Genomic DNA, 27,523 nt, shown 5'->3' on the forward strand with positions numbered 1-27,523 from the left:
TTAAGAAGAATTCTCCCCTTCATTGGTTGTTTTTTAGATCATGGATTTGGTCCTTCGAGCATATTGGGTAGTAGTCTTTTGGCTGCTACCATTTTGTTTTTCTTGATGTTCCATGTCGTTTTGTTGTTGTGCTGGAGAGCTGGTTTTATTTCGTTTCTCAAGCCTCTAGCTTAAGGTTTTATTTTTCAATTTTTATTGAGTATTTTTTAGCTTTTACTTTTAAAAAACAAAGAAGGAATGACATATTACAACTTGGGATGCAGTAACTAATTTCTCAAAGAAAAATTCAATATATATATATATATATATATATATATATATATTAAGAGGTAAGAAGAAAATTTTATTAAATCAGCTCGACGGTGTTCAAGCAAGCAACTTGAACCCAAGCATAACATAGATAAATAGTCCAAATATGGATAAATCACAATTCAAAAAATATATATTAAACATCATTGTAACAACTCAACATAAATATTAACATGCATGAAAAATGCTTTTACTGCAATACATACTCAAAACACAACATTAGTGTTAAAATTTTGAAAATAAGTATTTTTTATGAAGATTTTTTGGTTGGAGGAGCGTAAAATTTCACTTCACAAAACATCTCACTTTCAATTTGGCTAACTACCCAAAATCATATGCATTTATTGATTTACATAACTAAAGCAATATCAAGACAACATAAAATGGTGCTATGTCCTCTCTCGTGCACGACTGTGAGGACCTAGCACCGCCGCCCTGTGGCCCTCTTTCATGGCCACCTTTCCTCGACACCGCCACCCTACGGACCTCTAGTCACGACTACCTTCATCGACACTTGTGAGGACCTAGGGTTTGGATTTTTCTCGCGCACAACCGTGAGGACTTCGCACCACCACCACCCTGCCGACCTCCAATCACGATCACCTTCATCGACACTCGCAACCTCCATTGCCTGCGCAGAACCTCACAAATGCAAAGGAGAATCGCGGTGCCCCGGCAAGGCCAAATCCACACCTATTGGAGAAAGGTTTCCTGTTCGACCTTATAGAGACGTAGTTGCCATTGTTGCCCATCGCTAATTCACCCATTCGATTTCAAATATGGATTTGCCTCCCAACGCTGGTTCTCTCTCTCTCTCTCTCTCCCACATATGCATATTTATATATCCTGAATTTTTTTTTACAAATGTGATGAGATGGAGAAACCCTTGCTTTGAAAATATGAAAAATAAGGTATTCAGTCAACCTAGAGAGAGGAGCTCTCGTCCCTATCTAGGGTGCATGACCATGGACTGAATTTGAGGCCAAATGTGATTAGCCTCCTCCCCCCTTACCATCTCCATTGAATGATTGGTTGTGATGGATTGTTGGGTTTTTCGTTGAATGTTTACTGAGCACACTCTTGTCTGGATTTCACAGTGGGAAAATCATATTTTTAAAGCTTCCATGGGACGTCAATTAGGCTGCAAGGCTAAAAGGAGTACCATAATGGATTTGATAGTAAAATAGAATATGTTTGAGGCCCTAAAAATTTTCTGAAGAGGCAGGGAAGTCAAGCTTTGGAACTCGAACTGAATCGAGTGATGAGTGATTGGAATCTATGAGGCAGGAAGGTAAAGAATTTTTAGGTATACCTTCATGTTGTAAATTGAAAGGAATAGAGGTTGAAGAATATATATGTTTTGAAACCTTAGGTTCTAAAGATACTGATGAGAAAGTAGAGGAATTGGAGATAGAGTGTAATGACTTTCTATTTAACTGGGGTTTTTTTTTTTTTATACTATAACATTTATAATGCTCTGATACCAAACTGAATTAAATCCAACCATCAACCTAAGCAGCGAGAAGCGGAATTCAAATAAACATAACCATATATATAGTACCAGAGTGCTAAAATGTTTCCCAAAATATACATATATGATTGTTTTCCAAAAATACCCTCAACTGGCTAGGGCTACACAAAAATACTTCCAAAATACTCACTCTACTGTTAAGGCAATACTGAGACCCCTCTATCTACGAGCCTGGTCTACTCGCCTACGTGGATCACCTGAAAAATGTTAAAGTAATGGGATGAGACAACGCTCAATAAAACGAAATATGTTATTGCTAGTGTGTGGCATTTGAGTTACAATACTGTGAAAATCTATTACTATACAATCATGTATCACTGAATCTGTAATTACAATACTCGTAATATAAACCATCACCTTCTCCTTGTTGCTTAACATATCTGTACTTTAGGTTTCTCTGTAAATCTGTATAAACATAGTAATAACTAAAAGCTTTCCTATGGATAACAATGTGTCATGATTTAACCCCTCATGACAGGGTTGTATGGCTCGTAGGCGGGATCTATCCTAGCTGGCCGACCAGGATAAACCATTATACTTCATCAGTCTAATCAACCCTCCTCAACCCATATCTAATGGGGAGCCTGTCCACTCGTGGGCTCTATACGATCAACTATTACACTACGTATTATCTGAATAGGTGGTTGCACTCTATATACTGTATGTAGCAATGGTACCATGCTTTGTAATCTGTAATGGTCCAATAGGGTCTGATACTATATAATACATCTCTATATACAACTATCTATTTTATCATGATTCTGTAATAGCTATATAAACCATGACGCTGTGATAAACTATATCTGTATCAACTGTATTTTATGAAATAAACTGTAAAACTAAATGTCATGGTACTGTAAACTGTATCTATATCAACTATATTTCTGTAATAAACTGTAAATCTGTATAATCATGGTATTCTGAAAATGTTGTAAAACATATTCACTTTCTGTATATTCTGTATAATATACTCTAAAAATACTGCAAAACATACTTTTGTACTATATCTATATTCTCAAGCCACACAGTAATTTAAAATATATTAAATATACTTGATAAACTGTATAATTTTTGTTATGGATAATAATCTGGTATAAATATATATACTATACTGAAAATTATATTAAATTTTCCTAGCATAGCATATTTCCCGTACCTGATTTCTGCTAAAATCTCCCTACTGTAACGGGTCTTGCACCCACAGGGTTCTCCACTCAACACCCTGAAAACAACATTCACCAGAACATAATATCAATATTTTTTTGCCTACATCATTTCCTACAACTGCCAGAAGGCCAAAAATTGATTAAAAGGCCTTACCCTGATTCTGGGAAGAAATTTGACTCGATCCCACCGATGATCCGCCCCAGCAAACATGAAGAGAACTTCGCTAGGAGCATCATGGTGACCTCAGATTATCGATCCGGTGGCTGACGGGGAGAGAAGAGGGTTTCGGTGAGATTTCAATGCAAGAAAATGAGTTTAACACTATTTATATTGCGGCCTTCGTCGGCGAGCCACGTCATCTCGTCGACGAGTCCTGTAGAAAGTTCGTCGAAAATCTATACCCTCATCGACGAATTTCAAACTTCCAAAAAATCCTCTCTCAGTATCTTCTCGTCGACAAAACTTGCCCTCGTCGACGAGACCCTCTTGTGAGAAAATCCCTTCGGTTATTATATTCAAAATGCAATGTTGTCGATGAAATCAACTGCCTCCTTCTGTTACTATTTCCATTTCTCTCCCTCTTTATTATTTAAATACCATTATTCTTTGGGTCGTTACATAGAGACCACCAATCCGATTGGTAATTCATTCAACAACTATGGGTTGATTGATGTGGAAGTAAAATAGAGTAAAAAAAAAGGAGTTTCTTCATAAAGGGAGACAATAAGGTCCCCTGGGCTAACCTATTTGCATGCAAAAGGCAGAAGGATAGTTATGGGACTGTTCCAACCTTTGCTGCTCTAAGAGAAATTTCCAAAATGGATGAATAAGATTTATAGGACCCAGGAGGTCTAGGGGTGATTTTTTTGGTGGGTTATTTTTCTGGGAAGTTTCCAAGAAAATGTGCACTCAATCAGATTGTTAGGTCATGGAATGTCAAGGTGTAGGTATCCCATCATGGCAGTGGATTGATCATATTTAAGTTCACAAATGAGAAGGATATGAGCCAAGTAATACAGGAAGGGTCATATCTTTCATATGGCAAACCTTTACTACTTAGGGTAATGCTAGACATGTTCCAATTCGACAATGAGGACTTAAGTATTGTACCGATTTGGATTCAATTAAAGAATATGCCTCTGTGGACAATAAATGCTCTTGGTAAAATTTGTTTTATATTGGAAAAAACCCTTATGTGCTGATAAAATTACCACTAATAGGGAGAGGGTGTCATATACTAGAGTTCTTGTTGAACTCAATGTAGCTAAAGAGGTTAAGAGAGATATACAAATTTTGCTTCCTAATGGGAAGTCAATAATTCAGGAGATTCAATATAAAAAGATGCCCAAATTTTGTGTACATTGTAAATCCCTAAGCCATCATAAAATTACTTGCAAGAATGCCAAACCTGCAGGAATGGTGGGGAAACAGAAGGTTATGCCTGTGAAGCCTATGAGTGTTATTGATTTTATGAGTCCTATCCAGTTTTGATAATGACGAATCTCAAGTTTCTCATTTGTACATTTAGTGTATGATCAGAACTCTCTTACAGAAGGCACAAATAGTCGAGGTAAAATGGAAGCCATGAGGTACTTAAAGAACACATCTCTTGACCTACTGCATGACAAACTGAAGAGCAAGGAGTGAAAAGCTTAATTTTTCAATTGTAATAGCATTTAGTTTGGATTGTAAATGCATGTTTTGCTTGATTTGGTTATTGCTCAATACTGATCATAGTGAGACCTTAGTGAAACAAACTTTTCATGGAAAAACCTTGTTCAAAAAATGCTAAACTCATACAAAAAGGTTTGAAGTATTTTTGAGGTCAAAAGAGGGCTAAAAATAGGTTTTTCATTAAGCCCAATTGACTGGCCAGAGCTTCAATTTTGTAAAGGCCTAGTTGATGGGCCTCTAAAGCCCAGTCGATTGAACTGCTCACGACTTATGATCCATTCGACCATATCTTGAGCCCAGTGGACCAAACCTCGGGGAAATGGAAAATTGCTCTTGACTAGTTGATTGGACCTTGTCCTAGTCGACCAGAACTCTTAGGTTGAGCAATTTTTGAGCTCCCAATGGTCACAAAAAATTATAATAAAATAATATTTTAATGGGCAAAAGTCACATAACGGCCACTTGAGGTCTTTGCCTATAAATACATTGCCCAACACTCTCTAAAGAAGTTTTGAAAAGCATATATCATACTCTATAACTTACTGGGCATTCATTTTCTCATCTACACAATCTTTCAAGCATTTACTCTCATATTCTCTTTATTGCAAAATATTTTTGAGAGCACATTCACTGTTTCTCCTACACTTGTTTTCTTGAAAATTATTTTTGAAGAAACCATTTGTAACTAGTGAATCTTTAAGCATTTCTATTGCAAGATTCTAGAGCTCACTCATTATTTTCATTGCAAAAATCATTTTGAGAAAAACCCTAGCTTCTCTAGCACTTAATTTTTGAAAATCATTTTCGAAGAAATCACTTGGGATTTTAGATCTTTGAAAGCATTTATTGCATATTTCACTTTTTGGATCAAAGATCATCTACTCACATATCCTCTCATTTATTTCAAAATATTTTTGAGAGAGGAAACCCTAAAACTCTATTGAGCATAAATCTCATCTTGTGAGAGCGCATATAGATTTATATTGTACAACTTTGCTTTTTGAGAAGCATTCATTTGTGCGAACAAAAATTTATTTATCTTTTGTATCCCTGCAGTTCAGGTAGTGAACCGTGCTAGGCGTGGGGTATTGCTTGAAGAGGAGGGTTCCATCCTACTGAAGGAGTGATGTAAAGGGCGGGTTCCACCCTAAAAGAAGTGTTGTAAGTGGTTTGCTCTGCTCTGTTCAAAGAGCAATATAGTGAAATCCTCAAGCGGGTTGACTTGAGGTGAGAACGTAGGTGGGTACAGCCGAACCTCGTAAAAATATTGTGTTTGCGCTCTCTTTCCCTACACTCTTTACTTTTCTACACTTGTATGCTTTTATTCAATTTATTGTGATTATTGTATGTGGTTTATATTTTTGCATACTTGAATATTTGTGGGATTTGAGATTGCTAGAAAAACCCTTGGTTTGTGAATTACTGGTTGTATTTTAAAATAGGACAAAAAGAGACCTACATTTTAAAATTTCCAATTCACGCCCCTCCCTTTTGGAATTACACCATTAATCACATTTGATATTAGAACCTTGTTACAAAATAACTTAACTGTTTTTGTAAAAGATCGCAATGGTTCATCTCGGTGTATATTCTTTTGGTGAGGGACGATCGTCCACACTTAACTGCATCTTTTGGAAACAATGGATGAGAATAAGGGAAATGGTGTAACCCCAAGAGAGGGGGGGGGGTGAATTGAAATTTTAAAAACTTTTGCGGATTATATAAATGATTCATCCAAACAATATTCTAATCAAAATGTAAGGCATGTATGTAAAAACAATCACAACAATGTAAGCGATCATACACGTGGAAAATTTTAAATAAGATAAGAGAGAGAGAGAGAGAGAGAGAGAGAGAGAGAGAGAGAGAGAGAGAGAGAGAGATTGACACCGAGATTTTTAACGACGTTTAGCTATACCCTCCTATATCCTCGCCTTGGGCAAATGCCCCAAGGATTCCACTAACTTGCTCCCTTAACCGAGCAGAGCAAAAACATTACACACTCCTTCAAATAGGATGGAGCCCTCCTCTATAAGCGATATCCCACGCTAAGTACTCCTTCAATAGGGTGGAGTCCCCTCTCTGAGCAATACCCTGCGCATAGTCTAGTTCTGTACCCGAATCGTAAACCACTCCTTATAGGGTAAAGTCCCCCTCCTTAAGTAATGTACTTTCACTTGGCCACAGTTCACAACCCGAACTATGAAGAGCTTGTTTGAAAAAGTTTTCATACAAATAAATACTCCTCAAAGATTTGATACTCCTCAAAGATTTGATGTGTACAACTTGAAAAACTATATGCACTCTCGAATGATTTATAAAATCAAGCTCAATGGAGTTAGGGTTTTCCTCCCAAAATATTTTTCAAATAAAAATTGAGTATGGAAATTTTTCTTCCTTAAGATCGACCTTTTGTAAAATCAAAACATAAGAATCTTTTAAAGCAAAAAATATGAATGAATATATTGCTCAAAGCTCTCTTGATAACTCAGAATAAAAGAAAAGGCTCTCAAGCTAGATATATGAACTTGAATATATAAGGTCAAGCCTTTTTCAAGAAACCCTTAAAAATTTCTCCAAAAAGATTTTTCAAAAGAAAGAATATGGGAGAAATTTGATCTTTGAAATATGAAAGACAAGAAGGCTTTCAAGCAATATATGTGTGACGTTAAATATATGCTTAATCCTTTTTGAGTAACTCAAAAGATTTTCTCCTAAATGATTTCTCAAAAGAAAGAGTAGGAGAAAATAGATTTGATCTCTGAAAATGACTATGAAGTATAAAAAGAATCAGAAACTAATCAATTATAACTTCAAAATGATTCTTTAACTTTTCAAAAGAGGTTTGGCCAAGTATTTATAAGCATTTTGGAAATATGGTCGTTATATGATCGTTGGGCATTAAAAAGATACTATAATTTGAATTTTTCTAATCGTTTAAAGCTCAATTTAGGCTAACCCTAAGAGGTCTAGTCGATTGGGCCATAGGCTAGTCAATCAATCAAAGGTGATTCCCATTTTTGCGAGCTTCAGTCAGCCAAGCATCAAGATCAAGTCTACCGGATCATAAGGTTGGTCAATTGGGCCAATTAGACCTTCAAGAGGCTGGTAGACTGGGCCTTTAAAAAAATGCCTATGTGGTCAATCTGGTTGACTACGCTTGAACAACCAATCAAGTGGGTCATTGTAAAAACCTCATTTATGGCCTTAAGCACACTCCGGTCAATTGGGCCTTATAGGTTGGTTGACTAGCCTTAACAAAAATGAGTTTTTGGCCTTGTTTTGATTTCAAAATATTTCAAACCTTTTGTAAAAGTTAATCTTTAAGTATTAAAAAGTTTTTATTAACTTTAGGGTTCCTAAGGTCAATCTATGGCCATAGAAGAGCTTCAATTTAAATCATATGAGCATGCATGCACAATTGAAATTTAATTACTATTACAACTCAAAATTGTAAAGACTTCATGCTTCTGCTCTTAACAAATTCATTGAATATGCCTTGGAGTATGATCGTGTAGGAGCTTTTCAAGGCTTCCATATTGCATCATCATCTATGCTTTTCAAAAGAATAACTTGTACACGCACTCGACACATTAATGAGATGTTATGGTTTGTAATAATCAAAACAGGGATCAGACTCAAAAAGTCAACAATCTCTCCATTTTTGATGATGATAAATACAGGAGCAAAATTGGTTTAGCCCAAAAAGGCTCCCCCAACAATATGCATAATTTAAAAAGGATATTCAATAGAATTCAAGCATATTCAAAATGAAGACTTTAGAATTTTTCCAATTTAGCATTTAAATTAAGTTTGGTTCAATGTGCAGTATGTATTGAAGGTTACATAAAATATTAAATTAAATACAAAATTACATGCTACACAAATGACTATAATTTTAAAATAAGTATCATGGTTTTATCATTTCCAAATGAATAACCAAAGGATCAAGAGATACCAATTGTAAAAGAATAATTTTGCTCTAAAAACATTGCCTCCTTTTGTCATCAGCAAAATGGGCTAAAAAAATCTCTTATGGTGAGAAGACCATATAAGCAATCAGAGCCCATAAGCTTTTGAATTTCATGACAAAAAATGATTTTATAAAAGTATAAGTAGCATATTTCATGAGTTTAAAAAAAAAAAATCTCCCCTTTGAATATTATCAGTAACGACTACAAAGGACTGATACCAATGCTTGCTATAATATAATATTAACAATAAAGTCAAGCAAGCCTACATTTTTCTGGTAGACATTTAAGAACACTCCATATTATAATAAGAAAAATCAACCATATTGATCCTAAAAATTTGAAGAATTTTAATGTAAGATCATATGGAAAAGTTTGGAGCAATGGTTCCACTTAATATTACTTTGGTAAAAAATATATTTAAACATATGTATAAACAGAAAAAGTAAAAATGTTGGTGGGAACTTGCAGGAAGGATGGGCTTAAAGAAGTGGGGATTGATTGAAGGGATTCTTAAACATGCCACTTCTGAAAAGGAAAGGGGTTTGTGTCTCTATTTTAGTGAGTAATTGTACTGGATATTGTTTAAGCCATTTTTATTCAACCAATAAAATCATTAGGCTAGAACACACATGCATTAGAAGTTTAATAATTAAGAAATGTAAAGCGTTCATAAGTACCAAGACCAATTTATATCAAATAAAATTCAATTAAAAACAGGAGATGATGTTCAAGGTTATCAAAACAACTTTAGGACTCAAAAAAAAAAAAAAATAATGATAAACATATGATGCATATGAATTCATAAGAATGATTAGACAAAGCTTAGCTCCCCTGTTTATGCTCATGCACATACAAATGCATTTTAAGGATGAAGTTCAATCTTCATTTATCATTCACTTGTCCTTTCAAAAAATATTTTAGCATGTGTCATATCATTTTAGCACATGGTTTATGAATTTTGATCATTTTAGGAAAAATCAATTCTAACAAAATTTTGGCAGTATGCTGTTTGTAAATAAAATTTTTTTTTTTTCCATTCTGCAAATCACAAAAGCATGCACGAAATAACCTAGTAGTTTCTACAGCATTCCTTTCACAATACTGCATTAGTTATGCAATTGGCATTCAAATTAAACAGCATGCAATCCAGCAGTTCATATAATAAACAAAAATAAACCATTCATCAAATATAAATAGTAAGTAAAAGTGGATAGTTTGTGTAGTGTTGTGCTTTAACAAAAAAAGGATAAAATATATAAATAAGAAAATAATATCAAGTGTTTAAAGTTACAAACCAAGTACAAAAGTGTTTAAATAACCCAAAAATTTAAAACGATGTACAAGTGCCGAAAAAACAGACACTAGTAGTTGCTCCCCCTGATGTGTAGCCTAGGCCTCTCCATTATGCGGTCCATCATGTGATCCTGCTTCATCGCCGCTGATGTCCATCTGATGCTTTCCATCTTCATCATCATCATCATCGCCGCTGAAGTTTGCCTGCATGATGTTCTCCAGCTCAATATAGTTATTTTGAATATCAATGATCCTGTTCTCTAAAGAAACCGCAAGCACCTTGACTTCTCTCTGTAGGGAGGTGTGGCAAGCATCTGGAGACTTTAAGGATTTAGCTGTGGATTCCATAAATATCACTGTGGACTCGCTGAACTCACTAAAGGACATGGAGAGTCTCTCAATAGTAGTAATGATTTCTGCATTTGTCACTTGTGGAGGCTCAGAGGCTGATCCTGTGGAGCTCGTAGCTAATATCCTACTCTCTTAGGGGCTTGGGGTAATGACATATTACCTACTAGCTCATACCCCATCTGCTTCACTATAGTGGAGGAGAATATGTCTATGTTCTTCCTCTTTTTAAGCAGTGAATAATTAGTCTTTGTGCTCCCCAATCTAAAAAAAAACCTGTTAAGTATGCCCCTATACGACATGATTATTGTTGACCTTACAGGTCACACCCAATTTTGATTATGACAAATACTCTTGGTACTAATGGTTGTACTGAGAATTGCATGCAGGATCACCTTGTGCGTGCTTCAGGACTAAATGACGAATCATGATGGTGTACGGTGTTCATGCCAAAGAATGAAGATCTATGTGTTCTAATTTATATTCATTTGTTTATTTCTTCATTCTGGGTTGTAATTTATTATGAACTGTGCATATGTATGGCTTGTAATAATTTGCATCATGCATGGTAAGTAGATATGCTCAAAACAACCTTAGTTGGACCTTAGGTACCTACACTATGGACACAAAGTCCCCTACATCACCTATCTTAATCGGGGGAATCAAAATAAGGATAAAATGCACTTAATGGGAAAAACTAAGAGGGTTCGGGCGACCGAACCTTTGTCGTGTAAAGCATCTCGGGCGACTGAACCAGTCAACATGTTGATTTGGTCTTCGGACACTTGAACCTTTTTGAACGTACCTGCCTCAGGCACCCGAAAGCCTGTCAGGGCACTTTTCAACCACTTAGGTGACCGATGGTTTACGTTCAAATGAAGGCTCGGGCAACCGAACTGCCTGGTTTGGTTAATCGAACTATGAGTTGGGCACCTGAATTATCGAACATTTGCTACTGACTTTGCTTCGGCCGACCGACTCATCATTCAGGCATCTGAACTCTTAAAAGCTGTATTTTTGACTGTGTCTATTCAAGAACCCGAACCTTTGGTCGGGCACCTAAACCCCGCGGGTTAAAATAAGTTTTACTGAATTTTTAAATGACGTAAAAAGGGTTAATATTCTTAATGACCTTTTAAACAAATCTAATTATACCCATTATTTCCCCAACGGTCAAAAATTCCTCCTTGCCGATATATACTCATTCATTTGCCTTAATTTGCAAGGATAAGCAAACCTGATTAGGGAAAATATTCTCTCATCTTTCAAAACCCTTTGTTAGCCATATAATACTTCCAAACACTCACATACTCCTCATTCTTGATTTTTCTCCAAGCATTGTGAGTATTTTCCAAGGTTATTGTGTTTAATATCCGTAACTTAAACTCTCACTTGTATTATTGTTTGATCGATTTTCTGAGAGAGTTTAGCATTAAGGTTCTTCCACCAATTTCATTTGATAAATTTGGTGTGAAACAACCTTGAAGGTTGTGGTTCCTGTATTGTTGTTGCAAGGTACCTAAACCTAGATTTTGTGTGTGCAAAAATCCTTTTCATGCTAGTGATTCAAACAACTCTATTGTGCTTTGAATATTAGAATATATTGTTGAGTTTGTTTGCTTGAACTTGCTTAGCATAATTTGAAACCCTGATATGATATTGCATTATTCACATAGTGTGTTTCAAATATTATTTGGGTATACACTATATATCTAAACTGAAATCTTATACATGATTTGAGTGTTTAGCACACATTAAAGCACTGAGCATATTTACATATCATTTGCACTTGCATTATTGATTGAGCTATACTGGTGCATACATCTGTTTGTATAGAAGTAAATTTGCGTGTACAAACTTTTATACACATTTTTTGTATTCTAGACACAAGGCTAAAAAGGAAGACTAGCCTCGTGGAATAGTCCCGGATTGGCTTAGACTCGATTAGGAAAGGTAGGTGTGCCATCCTGTTAAGGTATGTCGGTTGAGGTCGGCCCCTTGAATTGACCTAGTTGTATTAGGTGCCACTCCACCCATTTAAGTGAGCATTATAGTGATAATCATTGTTCTTGTTAGCCAAGGAGGGGACGTAGGCAATTTGGCCAAACCTCGATAACATATCGTGCGTGTTCTTTACATTTACTCACTTTCTTTAATGCAAGTGTATATTTATTTGTTAATCACATAGATTGACCCTAGGTTGTGTTACACTATTTTTAAAACCAATAGACCTAAGAGACAAACTTTAAATACCCAATTCACCCCCCCCCCCTCTTGGGGTTGCACCAAAACTAACTATTGGTATCAGAGCCTCGTAACTTAGACCTAAATGTCACTTAGTAAAAGATCATGGTGGCTCATATTAGTGCATCCCCTTCATGTGAGGGAAGACTAGTCACACACCCACCTATATTTTGTGGTAATGATTATGCTATATGGAAATTTAGAATGACTGTGTATATGAAAGCTTTGAATTGGAAATTGTGGAAAGTCATTGATGAGGGTGATTGTGTGCCTACTAAATCTATTGGGTGTAGTGATGTTCCTAAATCTGAGTGTGAACTAAATGATTATGATAGGGACTTAGTACAGGTAAATTTTGATGCCATGAATACCTTACTGCATGCTTTAGACTCTAATGTTTTATGTGAGGTTATAGCGTGCAGTAGTGCTAAGTAGATTTGGGATGAACTTGAGTGGAGATACGGTGTGTCCATGCAAAAAGAAGGCATCTCTCCCTACGACTCAGGCTCCACTGATATTAAGGAAGGTAACCAGTGTTTTGTGACCTTGACTAATGATAAGGTTATCTCAGTTCCTTCTGTCTTAGTAGATAAATATGAACATGATTCATATGTTGATTTGAATGTTGTATCTAATAATGAATCATATGATAGTAGTGATAGTAAAAGCATGCCATCATATGAGGAACTGCAAATTGAATACACGAGGACTCATAAATTACTTGTAAAATCAGATAAGAAATACTTTGTGTTGAAAAAAAAGTATGATGCATGCATTAAGGAATGTGACTCAAAAATTCTTGCTGAAAGAGAAAATAATTTGAAAACTAAAAGATTAGAGAGCAAGAATGAGTCATTAGAAAAGGAATTGGCTGGCTTGAAATCTAAAGCTTCTAATGATGATGAAAAGAACCACTTGATTGTAGATCTTGAAAATAAAGCAAACAATTTGTCTAAAGAACTTTTAAAAATTCAAAATGCTTGCAAAGATTTGAAAAACTCAAAAATTCAAGATCTAGAGAAGCAAATAGAAGAACAATCTAAGATCATCTACACATTCGCTAGAGGTAAGGAAAACTTTGAAAAATTGCTAGGTGCACAAAAGATGACCTTAGATAAGGAAGGTATAGGTTATAATGGAATTGAAAATAAGAAAAGAAAAAACTTATATATGGGGTACTTTGTTAAAGAATTAAAATATTATGCTAGTACCTCGTCTGGACCGTGCATTCGCACCACATGCATTTTATGTAAAAAGAAGGGACACACAAAATTTGATTGCCCATTTAAAAGAAAAGATGTGAAGCCCAAACAGGTATGGAAAATTAAGGAATCGCCAACCCCTAACTCATCAAAAATAAAGGAAGAAAAATGGTATAAGTTGTTAAGAAGGAAAACCCCTTGAAAGTCAAGGAAGAACTTGCTCACATAGGAATTACATGATCACATAGCTCTTCCTTAGTAAGTTAGGATTAACTGTAGGGGGTAGGATTCTCTAAGGGGTTAGGAAGTGGCTTGGGGCTGATAAATGTGTCATCTTTGTATGCCTACCATTCAAAATATAGCAGACTAAGTATTTTGAAGAAACAAGCCAATCTGTGAGTTCAATTACAAAACCAATCTGGACTAAATGAATATACTTGTTGGTTAGAATATAAATCTTTGGCTATTTGAATAGAAAACCACTTTCAAATGGACACGACATGATTGCCTTGCGTTTAAAGTTCAAGTGCTTAACTCTCGCTTAAATATGAACATCTAGCATTAAGCATACTCCATCCGTCGTACAACTATGAGATTTAGAAATTAAAGTCAAAAATCTTGTCCTAAGCTCACCTTGAAGCCCTATCAACGCCCTAAATATCATAAATAAACCATAGGGTCTTTGGCTTTGAAAATCCAGCCAAATAAAAACAAGTGGACCAAGCTCGGGTGACCGAACCCCTCAGTGCATTTGCACTTCGGTCGACCAAACTTGAAGTTTGACCAAGCAGTTGACCACACTTTGGGTGGCTGAACTTTCAAGTTCAAATAATCTCGGGCTGCCGAACTTCTCCGAGTCCCCAAACTTATATTCGAGCAACTAAGAAGAGAACTTCGGGAGACTGGTTCACATAGTGCAAAATTGATTCAGGCAGCCGACACTCGAAAACACAAAATGGCGCCTGAAATTCAGCTAACCGAACCTATTCTTGGGCTGCCGAAAAGACTTAGTGGGCTCTTGTAATTAAAGTTGTTCGGGTGACCGAACTCATGCTTAAGCGCCCGTACCGCGCTGATATATATGGTTCTCTGTAAAAACTGGTTCATTTCTTCCACCAATTTGAGAGCCTTCTTGGTTTTTCCTTACACATCCTAGCCCAGTCTTACTTGAGATTTCTTTCCATGGCCAGAGAATAGAGACGTGTTGTCGTGGGTGTTCCATTAGACGAGTGGTTTCCCACACCCGATAGTCGAACCAAGTACGAGAAAACTTTTCGCCTCAGAGATCCCATTATGGGAAAACTTCTTGATATCGAATTCATGCAAACTCACTTTCAACAACGTTCTTGACATGTTTTGATATCAAGGATGGTATAAGTTTATAGCCTTTCAGCCGAGAGGGATATTCCTGCTGATTATCCGACTCTTTTATGAAAATCTCGCTCAAGATGAGTAGGGCAACTACTCCAGGGTGCTCGAGATAGATCTTCATTTTGATGATGCCTACCTGGTAGAGGCCTTTGAGATCCAGCGTGGCGACTTCATCTGCCCTGATTCTTCCTCCACCTAGATAGCCGAGCAGGACTTCACTGTGAGTATATTTGTTAATTTTGTCATAAAAAATCCAGTGGCTGATCTGACCAACACCCCTAGCTATAGATCCTTGACTTTAGAGGCAAAGGTGGTACACGACTTAATTTCCTACAACATATTGCCTAAGTCAGGATTAAGGGACCACGTATCCTATTTGGACTGCTTCGTGATGTGATGCCTCTTTACCAGAAAGAAGCTAGACCTTCCTAGATTGATCCTACGGTGGATGTTCGTAAAAACCATTGGAAAGAGGATCATTCTACCCTATGGTAACATTTTGTCTAGGATATTTGTTAGGGAAAGGCTGAATAGGTCACCACTTGCCACCATCAAGAAAGTTTGGCCATCTGACGTCTTCAATTCCACCACCTTAAAGTTGATGGGATACGAGCTCATAGGCAACATGTGGTTGCCCACTACACACAAAAGAGACCTAGGAGCTCAGGAGGTCCCACAGGAGTTGCTCATGTACCATCACCAATCTCTCTACCTCATTTTGGGAGTTCCGAGTCTCCATGACTGAGCAGGTGTCTTCATCACAGGCTAGACTTGACTCCTTTTACAGCGAGTTCACCGGATTCCAGTCTGAGGTACGGGCTAACTTCCATATCCTTGGTGAGCGGCTGCGAGAGATGAATGACAAGGACATTGGGGAGGACAACTAGATGGAGGTGAGCGGTGAGGAGGAGGATGATGATCATGACGACGGGGAGACCTAGGAGTGCTTCATGAGGATCCATTTCATCATGCTCCAGTTCCTTATTTGATCATCTGTTGTGTTTTATTCAGATACACTTTTATTTGGTCTATATGTATTTTAAAAACCGCTTCCATATTTGTTTCTTTTGATGATAAATTCGCTACACACACGTAGATACTATGATATGGTGATTGTGCTTTTGATTATGGTATATATATCTGCATTATTTTGGTTTGCATGTGTCTGTGCTCAAATGTCTATTATGTTGAAATGCATGCTTAATATAGAAAGCCTCCTGCATGGCAGATGCAGTGGATGAGAATTGCCTGCTGGTAGATTATAGGTTCTCGTATGTCTTACTCTTGAAATACTGCTTGTTTGAGAATTGTTTTTGTGTAGGTAAATTTTGGGAAATGTCTTGTTTACAGCCGGCATGCTGCCAAATTTTATGTAGATATTTGTCCTAATAATTGAAATGATCGTTTATATATTATCTTGTGTGCAAATGCAATTTGATCTTAGACTTTAAGTATTTACGCTTAGCTCATTTGCTTTGAAATTCTAAATTCCTTGGAGCTGGTTATTTGTATATATTTGAAGTGCTTAGATTTTGGCAGCCTATTATGGATTGATCATATTTTCAAACTAAATGCTACCGGATTTTTCCTTAATTATTGCACACAATCATATATCATTTTCTAAATGCTAAACTTCTTAAAGCTTGAGTTTGTTTCCAAAATATCATTTGAATTTTACTCAAGTTGACTTATTAGGAAAATGCATATTCTTAGGGGGAGTCACTCAACATTGAAATTATTAGGCCCTGAGAAATAGAAATGAATTGTGCTTTCATTCTATACATCATTTGAAAAATACAGTAACTAGGTGATATCAATAAGCGTGTCTTGACAACATCTATATTCGACATCATGCTCACTTCAAAATATCATGCTTTTGCAAATATTAGTATTTTTATTAGTTAGCATGATTATAGTTGGTAGGCTCACTATCACAAAAGTATGTCACTTGGCATCTTGCCAACACGTTTTCATTTACTATACCTTGTGGAAATTTGAGCTTGTTTTGGCAAACAAAAGATGATTATGACAAAATTTACATGAAAATATTTTTGAAAGGATGAGTGAAAGCCAAATGAGAGTTTACTCTTCATTCTTGCATAATCATCCGATGGGGAAGTATAGAACATCAAAATTATAAATTGGTATCATATGCTAAATATTTCTCCTACTTCCTTGATGAACATTCTGTTTGGATTACTTAATTAAAATTTGTTATATACTGTGTATGGGAACTCTAAACAGGTCACTTAGGTACAGGGTTACGTTTTAGAATGCTCTTTTTCAAACGACATGCTGCCAATTTTTTGTATTCCTCCCAATATACCTTTCATATCTAAATGACATTCCTTGCCTTCACGCTTTATTTGTTTAACCCTTTTTGTTGTTGCCAAAAGGGGGAGGAGAGGCAAAAGTGGGGTAAGACACTCTGCTCAATTATGCTTAATCTATTGTTACCTACTACTTTAACTATCTTTATCCACAAAGTTAGGGGGAGCCTTTTCTTAGCTGAACCCACTTTTGCATAAAGTATTTGTCATCATAAAAAATGAGGAGATTGTTGACCTTATAAGTCACACCCAATTTTGATTATAACAAATACTCTTGGTACTAATGGTTGTACTGAAAATTGCATGCAGGATCACCTTGTGCGCGCTTCAGGACTAAAAGACGTATCATGATGGCGTACGGTGTTCATGCCAAAGAATGAAGATTTATATGTTGTAATTTATATTCATTTGTTTAGTTCTTCATTTTGGGTTTTAATTTATTATGAACTGTGCATGTGTATGGCTTGTAATAATTTGCATCATGCATGGTAGGTAGATATCCTCAAAATGACCTTAGTTGGACCTTAGGTACCTAAACTAAGGACACAAAGTCCCCTACATCACTTATCTTAATCAAGGGAATCAAAATAAGGATAAAATGCACTTAATGGGAAAAGCTAAGAGGGTTCGGGCGACTAAACCTTTGCCGTGTAAAGCATCCTGGGCGACCGAACCAGTCAACATGTTGACTTGGTCTTCGGGCACCCGAACCTTTTTGAATGTACCTTCCTCAGGCACCCGAAATCCTGTAAGGGCACTTTTCAACCACTCGGCCGACCGATGGTTTATGTTCAAATGGAGGCACGGGCGACCGAACTGCCTGGTTCGGTTAACCGAACTATGAGTCGAGCACCAGAATTATAGAACATTTGCTATTGACTTTGCTTCAGCCGACCGACTCATCATTCAGGCACCCGAATTACTAAAGGCTATATTTTTTACTGTGTTTGTTCAGGCACCCGAATCCTGCGGGTTAAAATAATTTTTACTGAATTTTTTAATGAGGTAAAAAGGGTTAATATTCTTATTGGCCTTTTAAACAAATCTAATTATATCCATTATATTCCCAATGGTCAAAAATTCCTCCTTGCCGATATATACTCATTCATTTGTCTTAATTAGCAAGGATTAACAAACCTGATTAGGGCAAATATTCTCTCATCTTTCAAAACCCTTTTTTGGCCATATAACACTTCCAAAAACTCACATACTCCTCATTCTTGATTTCTCCAAGCATTGTGAGTATTTTCCAAGGTTATTGTGTTTAATATCTGTAACTTAAACTCTAACTTGTATTATTGTTTGATTGATTTTCTAAGAGAGTTTAGCATTAAGGTTCTTCCACCAATTTCATTTGATAAATTTGGTGTGGAACAACCTTGAAGGTTGTGGTTCTTGCACTGTTGTTGTAAGGTACCTAAACCTAGATTTTGTTTGTGACAAAATTCCTTTTCAAGCTAGTGATTCAAACAACTCTATTGTGCTTTGAATATTATAATATATTGTTGAGTTTGTTTGCTTGAACTTGCTTAACATATTTTGAAACCCTGATTTGATATTGCACTATTCACATAGTGTGTTTCAAATATTGCTTGGGTATACACTCTATATCTGAACTAAAATCTTATACGTGAATTAAGTGTTTAGAACACATTAAAGCACTGAGCATATTTACAGATCCCTCTGTGCTTGCATTATTGATTGAGTTATACTGGTGCACACATCTGCTTGTCTAGAAGCAAATTTGTGTATAAAAACTTTTATACACATTGGTTGTATTCTAAGCACGGGCCTGAAGAAGGAGACTAGCCCTGTGGAATAGTCTCGAAATCGCTTAGACTCGATTAGGAAAGCTAGGTGCGCCATCCTGTTAAGGCGTTTCGGTTGAAGTCAGCCCTTTGAACTGACCTGGTTGTATTTGGTGCCGCTTCACCCATTTTAAATGAATCATTATAGTGGTAATCCTTATGCTTGTTAACCAAGGCGAGGATGTAGGCAATTTGGCCGAACCTCGATAACATATCGTGCGTGTTCTTTACATTTCTGCACTTTTTTAACTGCACGTGTATGTTTATTTGTTAATTGCATAGATTAATGCTAGGCTGTGTTACACTATTGTTAAAACCAATAGACCTAGGCGATAAACTTTAAATACCCAATTCACCCCCTCCCCCTCTTGGGGTTGCACCAAAGCTAACATATTCAAAGTCACTACCACCTATGCTGGAAGCCCCCACGTTGCCACTACTTCCAATATTATTCTCGGGGTCCACCCTGATAATAGAACCAAAACAATCTTAGATTTCTGATACCTTAACGTAACTGATATAATTTCCTTATCAAGAAAACGGTTAAATATCCACATTTCTAAGGTAAGTTTTAATGCACCACTCAATCTCAAAACCTTAACTATCCTCCTTTTTATATGCCCTAAGACATTTTAAGCACCAAACCCTAAATCCATAGAAATTATGACCTACACAATTCTAGTCCCTCTCCTCAGAAACAAGAACCGGTGATAGTTTACTATGGCTTTCTTGATATCGTTAGCCCAGGAAAACTACAAAAAATAGTCATGGAATTTCCTGCCTCCAAGCTGCAAGATAGAACCTTAAATTCCTGATATCCTCCTCTAACAATAACTAACTCCTATTTCAATTTATCCATATCCTATTTCCTCACAATCCATTCCTATACTCTGGTATTTGTATTACGCTATTTACTAAAGTCTGCAAAACCTAGCAAATTAGGTTTTGATATCAAACTGTAACGCCGTGGATATTCATATAATTTTTTTTTCCAATAATAATCAAATCATTAGCCACGTCACAAGCTTTGATACCATTCCAAACATAACCTGACCCGAAATAGGTACCGGATAAACAATAAATCTCATAGAAACAACCCTAACAGCGGAACTTAATATTTGCAAACCATCCAGAATATAAATAACCATAGTTCTATAAATCTATACACATCCCCAAAAATCCATAACATACTTTAGGGAATCATACATCCCTAATACAAGACACTTACCCTCACTATCAGGGTACCAGCTCCCCTCTATCTCGGAGCTCTATCTCTTGGTTTTTCACGGCTCCCTAAAATATTTAAATATTTGGGTGAGACACCTCTCAGTAAGACGGAATAAATTATTGACTGTGTGTGGCAGTATGAGTTTAGGTATATCATAATATACTCATTTAAGTGATTACATCATCTGAGAAAATATACCAATATGTACTCATAATTATAAAATATAATTTCATAAGCTATGTTACCATTTCTTATGGTTACATATATACAACCAATATATATCAGCGAAAGTTTCCAAGGATAGGGGAGATTACATGCCCATACATGTAGCGCGTATTTGCTCTGATATCGTTTGTAACTTTATCCGATTAATTTGGGTGTGGCTACAACTGATACTTATCAGGGCACTCACCTTACTCAATAAGCTCTCAGACGGAGAGTTTTACTTAGCCCATATTATTTATGCAATCAAAATCACACTCTTTCATTTCCCATTTTCATTTCACAAACTAGCTCATGAGTGTCCACCAGCAACAAACACACATTCTATCTGTAACTCATTGTTGTCCTGAGGATATTTAGGTCGTCATGCTACCTCCAATGACTGGGTTGTGCGGCCCGAAGGCTAGACCTAACCACGATTGGCCTACTCGGTTAGATCAAAACAAGGAAACTATCTGTCTATAGTATAATTGGCCTGCCCACTCCTAGTTTGGAAGTCAGGTGGTAAAACTACCCTTCTCACTAGCTCAATCAAGTGCCATGCCACACTCTCCATGAGATTGTGTGGTTGCACTAACACCTCACTAGCAACAGTACCATACTCTCTATCCAACTCCAGTCCATCAGGGTTCTCATTTCCACATTTCAGTATTCGCATTTCAGTATTCACATGTCAATATGTTGGTACATTTCATCACATCACATCACAATTATTCTTATCATTTTATGTTTCATTCCCATCATATCAGTACACATTCCATCTCATAATATTATATATCTCATTTGACGTATTTCAACATTTCTCAATAAAGTATATATATATATATATATGTGTGTGTGTGTGTGTGTGTGTGTGTGTGTGTGTCCTATTCCATCATTTTCTAGTAAAATACACATTGGTATATCACAATTCATCGTTCTAAATAAAACAATAATGTATTCCACTTTTCATCATTTCCCATATTTTAAATCTCATATCATCATCATTTAGTATATAAAACATAATTCATTTCCATTATCTTCATTTCCGTATAAAACATTTCACCATATATATCGTAGTTTCTTTATTCTTAGTGCAAATCACATAACCAGTTTCAAACACATTTTCAGTATAAATCAAATGCCACACAATTTTATTTGATATTCGTATCATAATAATTTCAAGAAAATTATCATATTCTCTTTTCCACATATTTATTCAACCAGTAATTTTAAAAATAACTGTTATAATTTATTCCCCTTACCTGCTTACTAAGGGGCTTACTATAATCCCTAAATCCACGCCCGCAACATTTGGAACTCAAAACCCTGAAATCACAGTTTTTTCAATTCACTTAACTCAACCTTAGAATTACAATTATTTTAACATTTCCCAGGCCCCCACTCTCAATACTAATTAAACTTTAACTATAAATAATTGATATAATTCCATTATCCTTACTCTAACCTTGGAGTGGTGCTTAGGAAACCCAAATTAAAAAATTTGCTCCGATTAAAATGACAAGGATAGGAGATAGGACCCTGTGGTGGTGTCCGATTGTTGATTTGACTAAAGATTTAAGAAAAGATTAAGGAGAGCGAGAGAGTTTACCTTACTCCAGAAGAAGTGCCTACAACGCCCCTACAGCAAATCCACTCCTGTTAAAATGTTAGTGGCAGAGAATTGAACTCAGTGATATTTTTTATTTTTCAATCGGCTGAGTATCGGAGAAGAAATTAAAGAGAGAGGAGATGGGTGGAGGAGAGAGAAAGTTGAGAGACGTAGAGAGAGAGAGAGAGAGAGAGAGAGAGAGAGAGAGAGAGAGAGAGAGAGAGAGAGAGAGAGAGAGGCGTGAGTGAGCCTGAGAGAAAGGGGGTGTCTTCTTAGGATTTCAATGAAATCGTGAAGCTTCTTTATATATATATATATATATATATATATAGAGAGAGAGAGAGAGAGAGAGAGAGAGAGAGAGAGAGAGAGTCTGAGAGAAAGGGGGGTGCCTTCTTAGTATTTCAATGAAATCGTGAAGCTTCTTTATATATATATGTGTGTGTGTGTGTGTGTGTGTGTATTATAATAATATATTATATTATATTATATTATTTGATTAATTTTATTTAATAATAAGTAATTTATTATAATTATTATTTTTTTTATTTTTTTTACACTGCCAAGCATATCATTTTTTGGGGCATTACAAATAGTCTGACTTTAGTGACGAATTTGAGCCGATAATATGTTGATTTTATAGTGACGGTCGTAGGCTATTGTTGATTGAAGAAAACCATCACTCATACTCCACTATTAGTAATGGTTTGAATAATTTATGACTAATAAGTATTTGTCACCGCGGATATGGTGACTAATTAAAAATCATCACTAATACTGATAAAATAGTGACTAATACTATTAGTAACGTTTTTTTTATTATTAGTGACGGTTTGAAACCATCACTAATAAGATTATTTATTGTGATGGTGTTTGATTCTTTACATACACAAATATATTCCGCTGTGCAATTTGGATTTTTCACAACAAATTCGATTTTAGGTAGTAAATAATAGACAAATGCTTGATGCCCTAAATTATATGTCCCTACTAATATCCCATCAAGACACATGGTCTAGGGTCCTTGAGACTTTTTTGGGTAAAAGGTAAGCGTATTACCAATAAGGGAAAAACATTAAGACCATCACTTTTGTGAAGAAAATATAGCAAATTAAATTACAAACACCAGTTAGAAAAAATAATTGCTTTATCATTGTAAGGCATCCTTTTACTTCATGAAAATTTTCCATTTTGATCTTAATATGAAATATGTATATTTTTTTTTCTCTTCACCCCTTCTTATTTAGCAAATAGTCAATGATGTTGGACCTACCTTGGTGAAGAACCACTATATGTTGATTGGACCTTCATGGGTTATTGGTTTAATCACTCGGATACCCATTTGGTGCAATTGAAATTTGGAGTATTTTTATAACAAATTATTTTGCTTGAATACAAATACTAAGAAACACATATGAACAACAATACCCTTGATTCTTTAGTCCTCGAATAGACCTTTGTGAGTCACCCAAATATTGCTTTATCGAGCTTGTAATAGTGTAATTGAAATCTGATTTACAGAATTTAATGTGTTTTGATTGGATGTACCTACTTCTTCTAGTAGATTTCTATCCATGAAAAATCCTGGCTTTTTGGGTTGAGATAGTGTGTTTTCGCTACTCAGCATCAGAACCACAGAAGACATGCTTGGCCTATCACAAGGTTTATGTTGCACGCACAACAATCCAACATGGATGCATCTCAGAATTTCTGATACATGGCATGAGTCTTCATATGGTGCATTAGTAATCAACTCCAAGGGTCTACCTTCTTTCCACAATCTCCATGCCTAATGCATATCAAAACCATTGTCACCCTTAGTATTACAAAATGTAAATATAAGAAAATTTAAATCTTGCTATAAACTTGTTTAAAGAAATAGATATTGACACATATACTTACTTCTCCAATAAGATTAAGATTGTGGCTTGCATGATAAAATCCTTTATTCTTCTTTCCAGTTACTATCTCGAGTAATAAAACACCAAAGCTAAAGACATCGGATTTTATCGAGAACAACCCATCAATAGTGTATTCTGGTGCCATGTAACCACTGCAAGATGTGAAAGAAAATAATCTTATGAAGGGTTCTAGTAAAGAATTAAGCATGTTTATGAAACTTACTAAGTTCCAACCACTCTAGTTGTGTTTGCGGTGATTTGAGTATTTCCAAAACATCTAGCCAAGCCAAAGTCTGAAATTTTTGCGTTCATCTCATTATCAAGTAAGATATTACTTGCTTTTAAATCTCTATGGATAATTCTCAATCTGGAATCTTGATGAAGATACAGAAGTCCCCGAGCAATTCCAAAAATAATGTGGAAACGCGTTGACCACTCTAATAATTTACTTTTTGTTTGATCTGTCAAGTTTCTCATTTATTAGTGAAATCGATAAATGATGAATATTATCATAGGACAAACAATTTTCTAACAACATTCATCGAGATATAAGAGAATCAAACCAAATAAAAAGAAGTCCAAGCTTCTATTAGGCATGTATTCGTAGATCAATATTCTTTCATCTCCTTCGTCGCAACAACCAAGAAGTTTCACTAGATTTCGGTGTTGAAGCTTTGCCATGAGTGTAACTTCATTTTTGAATTCATTCAATCCTTGTCCAGAAGTCAAGGAAAGCCTCTTCACAGCAATTCCTTGACCATCTGGTAGTGTGCCCTGCATATAAACTAGTATTCTTAAAACAAAAAGGGAAAAAAAAATGTTTTTACAAAGTAGAAGCAAAGTTATTTTGCTTTTTATTGTCAAACTATAGCAAATGTAATGTTTTGCTCATTTACCTTGTACACAGGTCCAAAACCACCTTCTCCAAGTTTCATGTCAATCGAAAAATTATTAGTGGCATTAGCTATGCTAGCCATGTCAAATGTTGGTAGCTCCATATCTTCCTCTTGCATTTCTTTAGTGTAACTATTTTCTACGTTGTTGCTCTCTGTATATATATATATATATATATACATACATATATATTTAATGTATTAGAACAAGCTTGACACCTGTTACTAAAAATGGAACTATAAAAATGGAAGTGATATATTCGTGCTCGAAGAAAAGTAATTAAAGCAAACACACACTCAGACATTAATTCAATTCATCCATCTTAGCAAATTTTGCTACTCAGATATATAAAAATAAAAAATAACAATAAAGGAATTAATAGTGTAAAATATATGAATAATGAGATCTAAGATAATATGAGAAACTTTCTTTTTCATTACATTTGTCAAGAATGTCCACCATGCAATTTTCTATTAAAAAGCAATGCCCATGCTTAGCAAATAATAATAATAATAATAATAATAATATAATATGAATGCCCGCGTAATTGAATTTTTACCTTTCAATTTTCTCCTGGCTTTAGAGATGTAATGGATGAGTATAATGATCCCTGAATCCATGGAAATGAAAACTACAACTGCCAGCAGTATTATATGTTCCTCAGTACTCCGGCCTTCTGTCACTTGAGTGTGAATTAAGCATATCACATATGATTAAGAAACAAAATAAACAAAAAGAAAAGGAATTAAAAGAAACACAAACAGCTAGCACTTACTCAATTCTGCGAATGGCATTCGAATATACAACGGCTGGTCCCTCACCGGGAGCTGCCGCATGTCCACCAGATCGCCAAACCACATGACACACCCACTGCCAGAGCCTGTAATATCGAACTGTGCGTATGCCACGCAAGAACAGTTGGCCAAGCAGTTTGCCTTGCATTCCTTTGGACCCATGCTTTTACTCACCCAGGTCCTCTCAGTATCCGGAAGTTTCAACCCTTCAAGCTTAGCAAACCCGTCTCCCTCCCCACACGTCAGCGGCTTGTTTCGCACGCACCCATCTGACCAATCCATCGCGTTCCATTTTGCGGGCGACTTGGGCACAAACCCCTTCATACACTGGCAAACCGGCGACTCGGAGATCACGCAAACCCCATAGGCACCGCACAAGCCGTAGTTATCGCAGTAGTCTCTGGGAGTCGATAGGTAGATTTTCCAAGTCTTTCCGGTTTGAACCCAAAAGTATCGATGCCCGGAGCTCGTGGTGTCATTCAACCGGTACATGCTGATGATAGAGTCATTGTTCACTTTATACATGTAGTACACTTCCTCTGAATTGTCCACTACCTGGACATGAATAATGGGGTCTGGCTCGATCACCGCAGATCCGCTGAACCGGAGGCCATTCCAGGGCCCGTTCCGGAAGACCTTGGCAGAACCTTTTCTCATCACAGGCTCGGGGTAAGCGTTTAATTCCATCTCGTAGCTGAGCTGCCCCGGAGACGGATCGTCGGGGCTCTTCCAAGACGACACGCGCCGGACCAAACCGGTCCTTAAGTCTGCTCCAACCTTCATCCCAGGGAGTAGAGTATCAGATATGTGGTCAAAGCTTTGCCACAAATAACTACCACTTCCAGATTTGGCGTCTTTCTGCTCATCTGATCTTACAACAAAATTTCCGGTGTCCAAGAGCTGTGCTGCTGGATAAGTAGTAGTAGCGGGCTGTTCGGACGACCACACGACGGTCTGATTCCGGCCGAGAAGCAGGAGACTGCCGTTGCCGTTGATGGTCAAAGCCCCGGGGGGGTCTTGGATGGGTTTGTCTCTATTTGCAACCCAAACAATTGTTCGGTCTGGGATGGTTTTGTACCATATTCCAAGGTAGAATCGGTTGGTACTACCAGGGCTGAAGAAACCCAGTTCAAACTTTCCACCTCTGGAAACCAAGGTGTTGCCGTCCCTCAGAAATTGGGAAGGCCTAATGGTATCTGCTGCACTGGAGCTTTTGAGGAGCTCGCACTGTAATTCTATAATCACAAACAGGAAACACAGGAAACCCATTTCTTTCTGCCTGATGCTTTTAGTCCAGAGCACCAAGACATATCCGCCTTACGTCTAATATAACACCAATGGATAGATAGTACAGCCGCTTTGCCACGAATTCGAAAGATTATTTCACCTACATAAAATATTATTATAGAAGTTATAATATAATGGATAACAAAAATATATTGTAAATATAATATTTTTTTCGTAATTTCAAGAGCTAACACTGTTTGATTCAATTTAGCTAAAGGATTTATATAGAAATTACTGAAGTGTGTATTTATTATAGTTGAATAATAAACGAATACTTTGAGGTGCATGGATGGTGAACGAAGAATAAAAAGTTAAATTAATCATTTTACTAATTTATTATGATTTGTAAATAAAA

General features: G+C 36.3%; 1 protein-coding gene across 2 annotated transcripts; it reads right to left on the bottom strand.

Moving 5' to 3' along the window:
* Positions 1 to 23,639: 23,639 nt before the first annotated feature.
* Positions 23,640 to 27,194, bottom strand: LOC131159894 (G-type lectin S-receptor-like serine/threonine-protein kinase At4g27290). 2 transcript variants are annotated; one of them, XM_058115109.1, is made up of 7 exons: positions 25,863 to 27,194; positions 25,647 to 25,763; positions 25,090 to 25,241; positions 24,757 to 24,967; positions 24,417 to 24,654; positions 24,195 to 24,345; positions 23,640 to 24,081 (listed from the first exon to the last, which is right to left on the bottom strand). In XM_058115109.1, exons 1-7 carry the CDS (start codon positions 27,148 to 27,150, stop codon positions 23,773 to 23,775), a joined length of 2,466 nt encoding a protein of 821 aa, XP_057971092.1. In that variant the 5' UTR covers positions 27,151 to 27,194; the 3' UTR covers positions 23,640 to 23,772. The 2 variants fall into 2 exon arrangements, with proteins under 2 accessions (XP_057971092.1, XP_057971090.1); XM_058115107.1 differs by having other exon boundaries at positions 25,647 to 25,769.
* Positions 27,195 to 27,523: the final 329 nt, after the last annotated feature.

This window comes from Malania oleifera, chromosome 7, assembly GCF_029873635.1.
Source record: "Malania oleifera isolate guangnan ecotype guangnan chromosome 7, ASM2987363v1, whole genome shotgun sequence".
Classification (NCBI taxonomy): Eukaryota; Viridiplantae; Streptophyta; class Magnoliopsida; order Santalales; family Ximeniaceae; genus Malania; species Malania oleifera.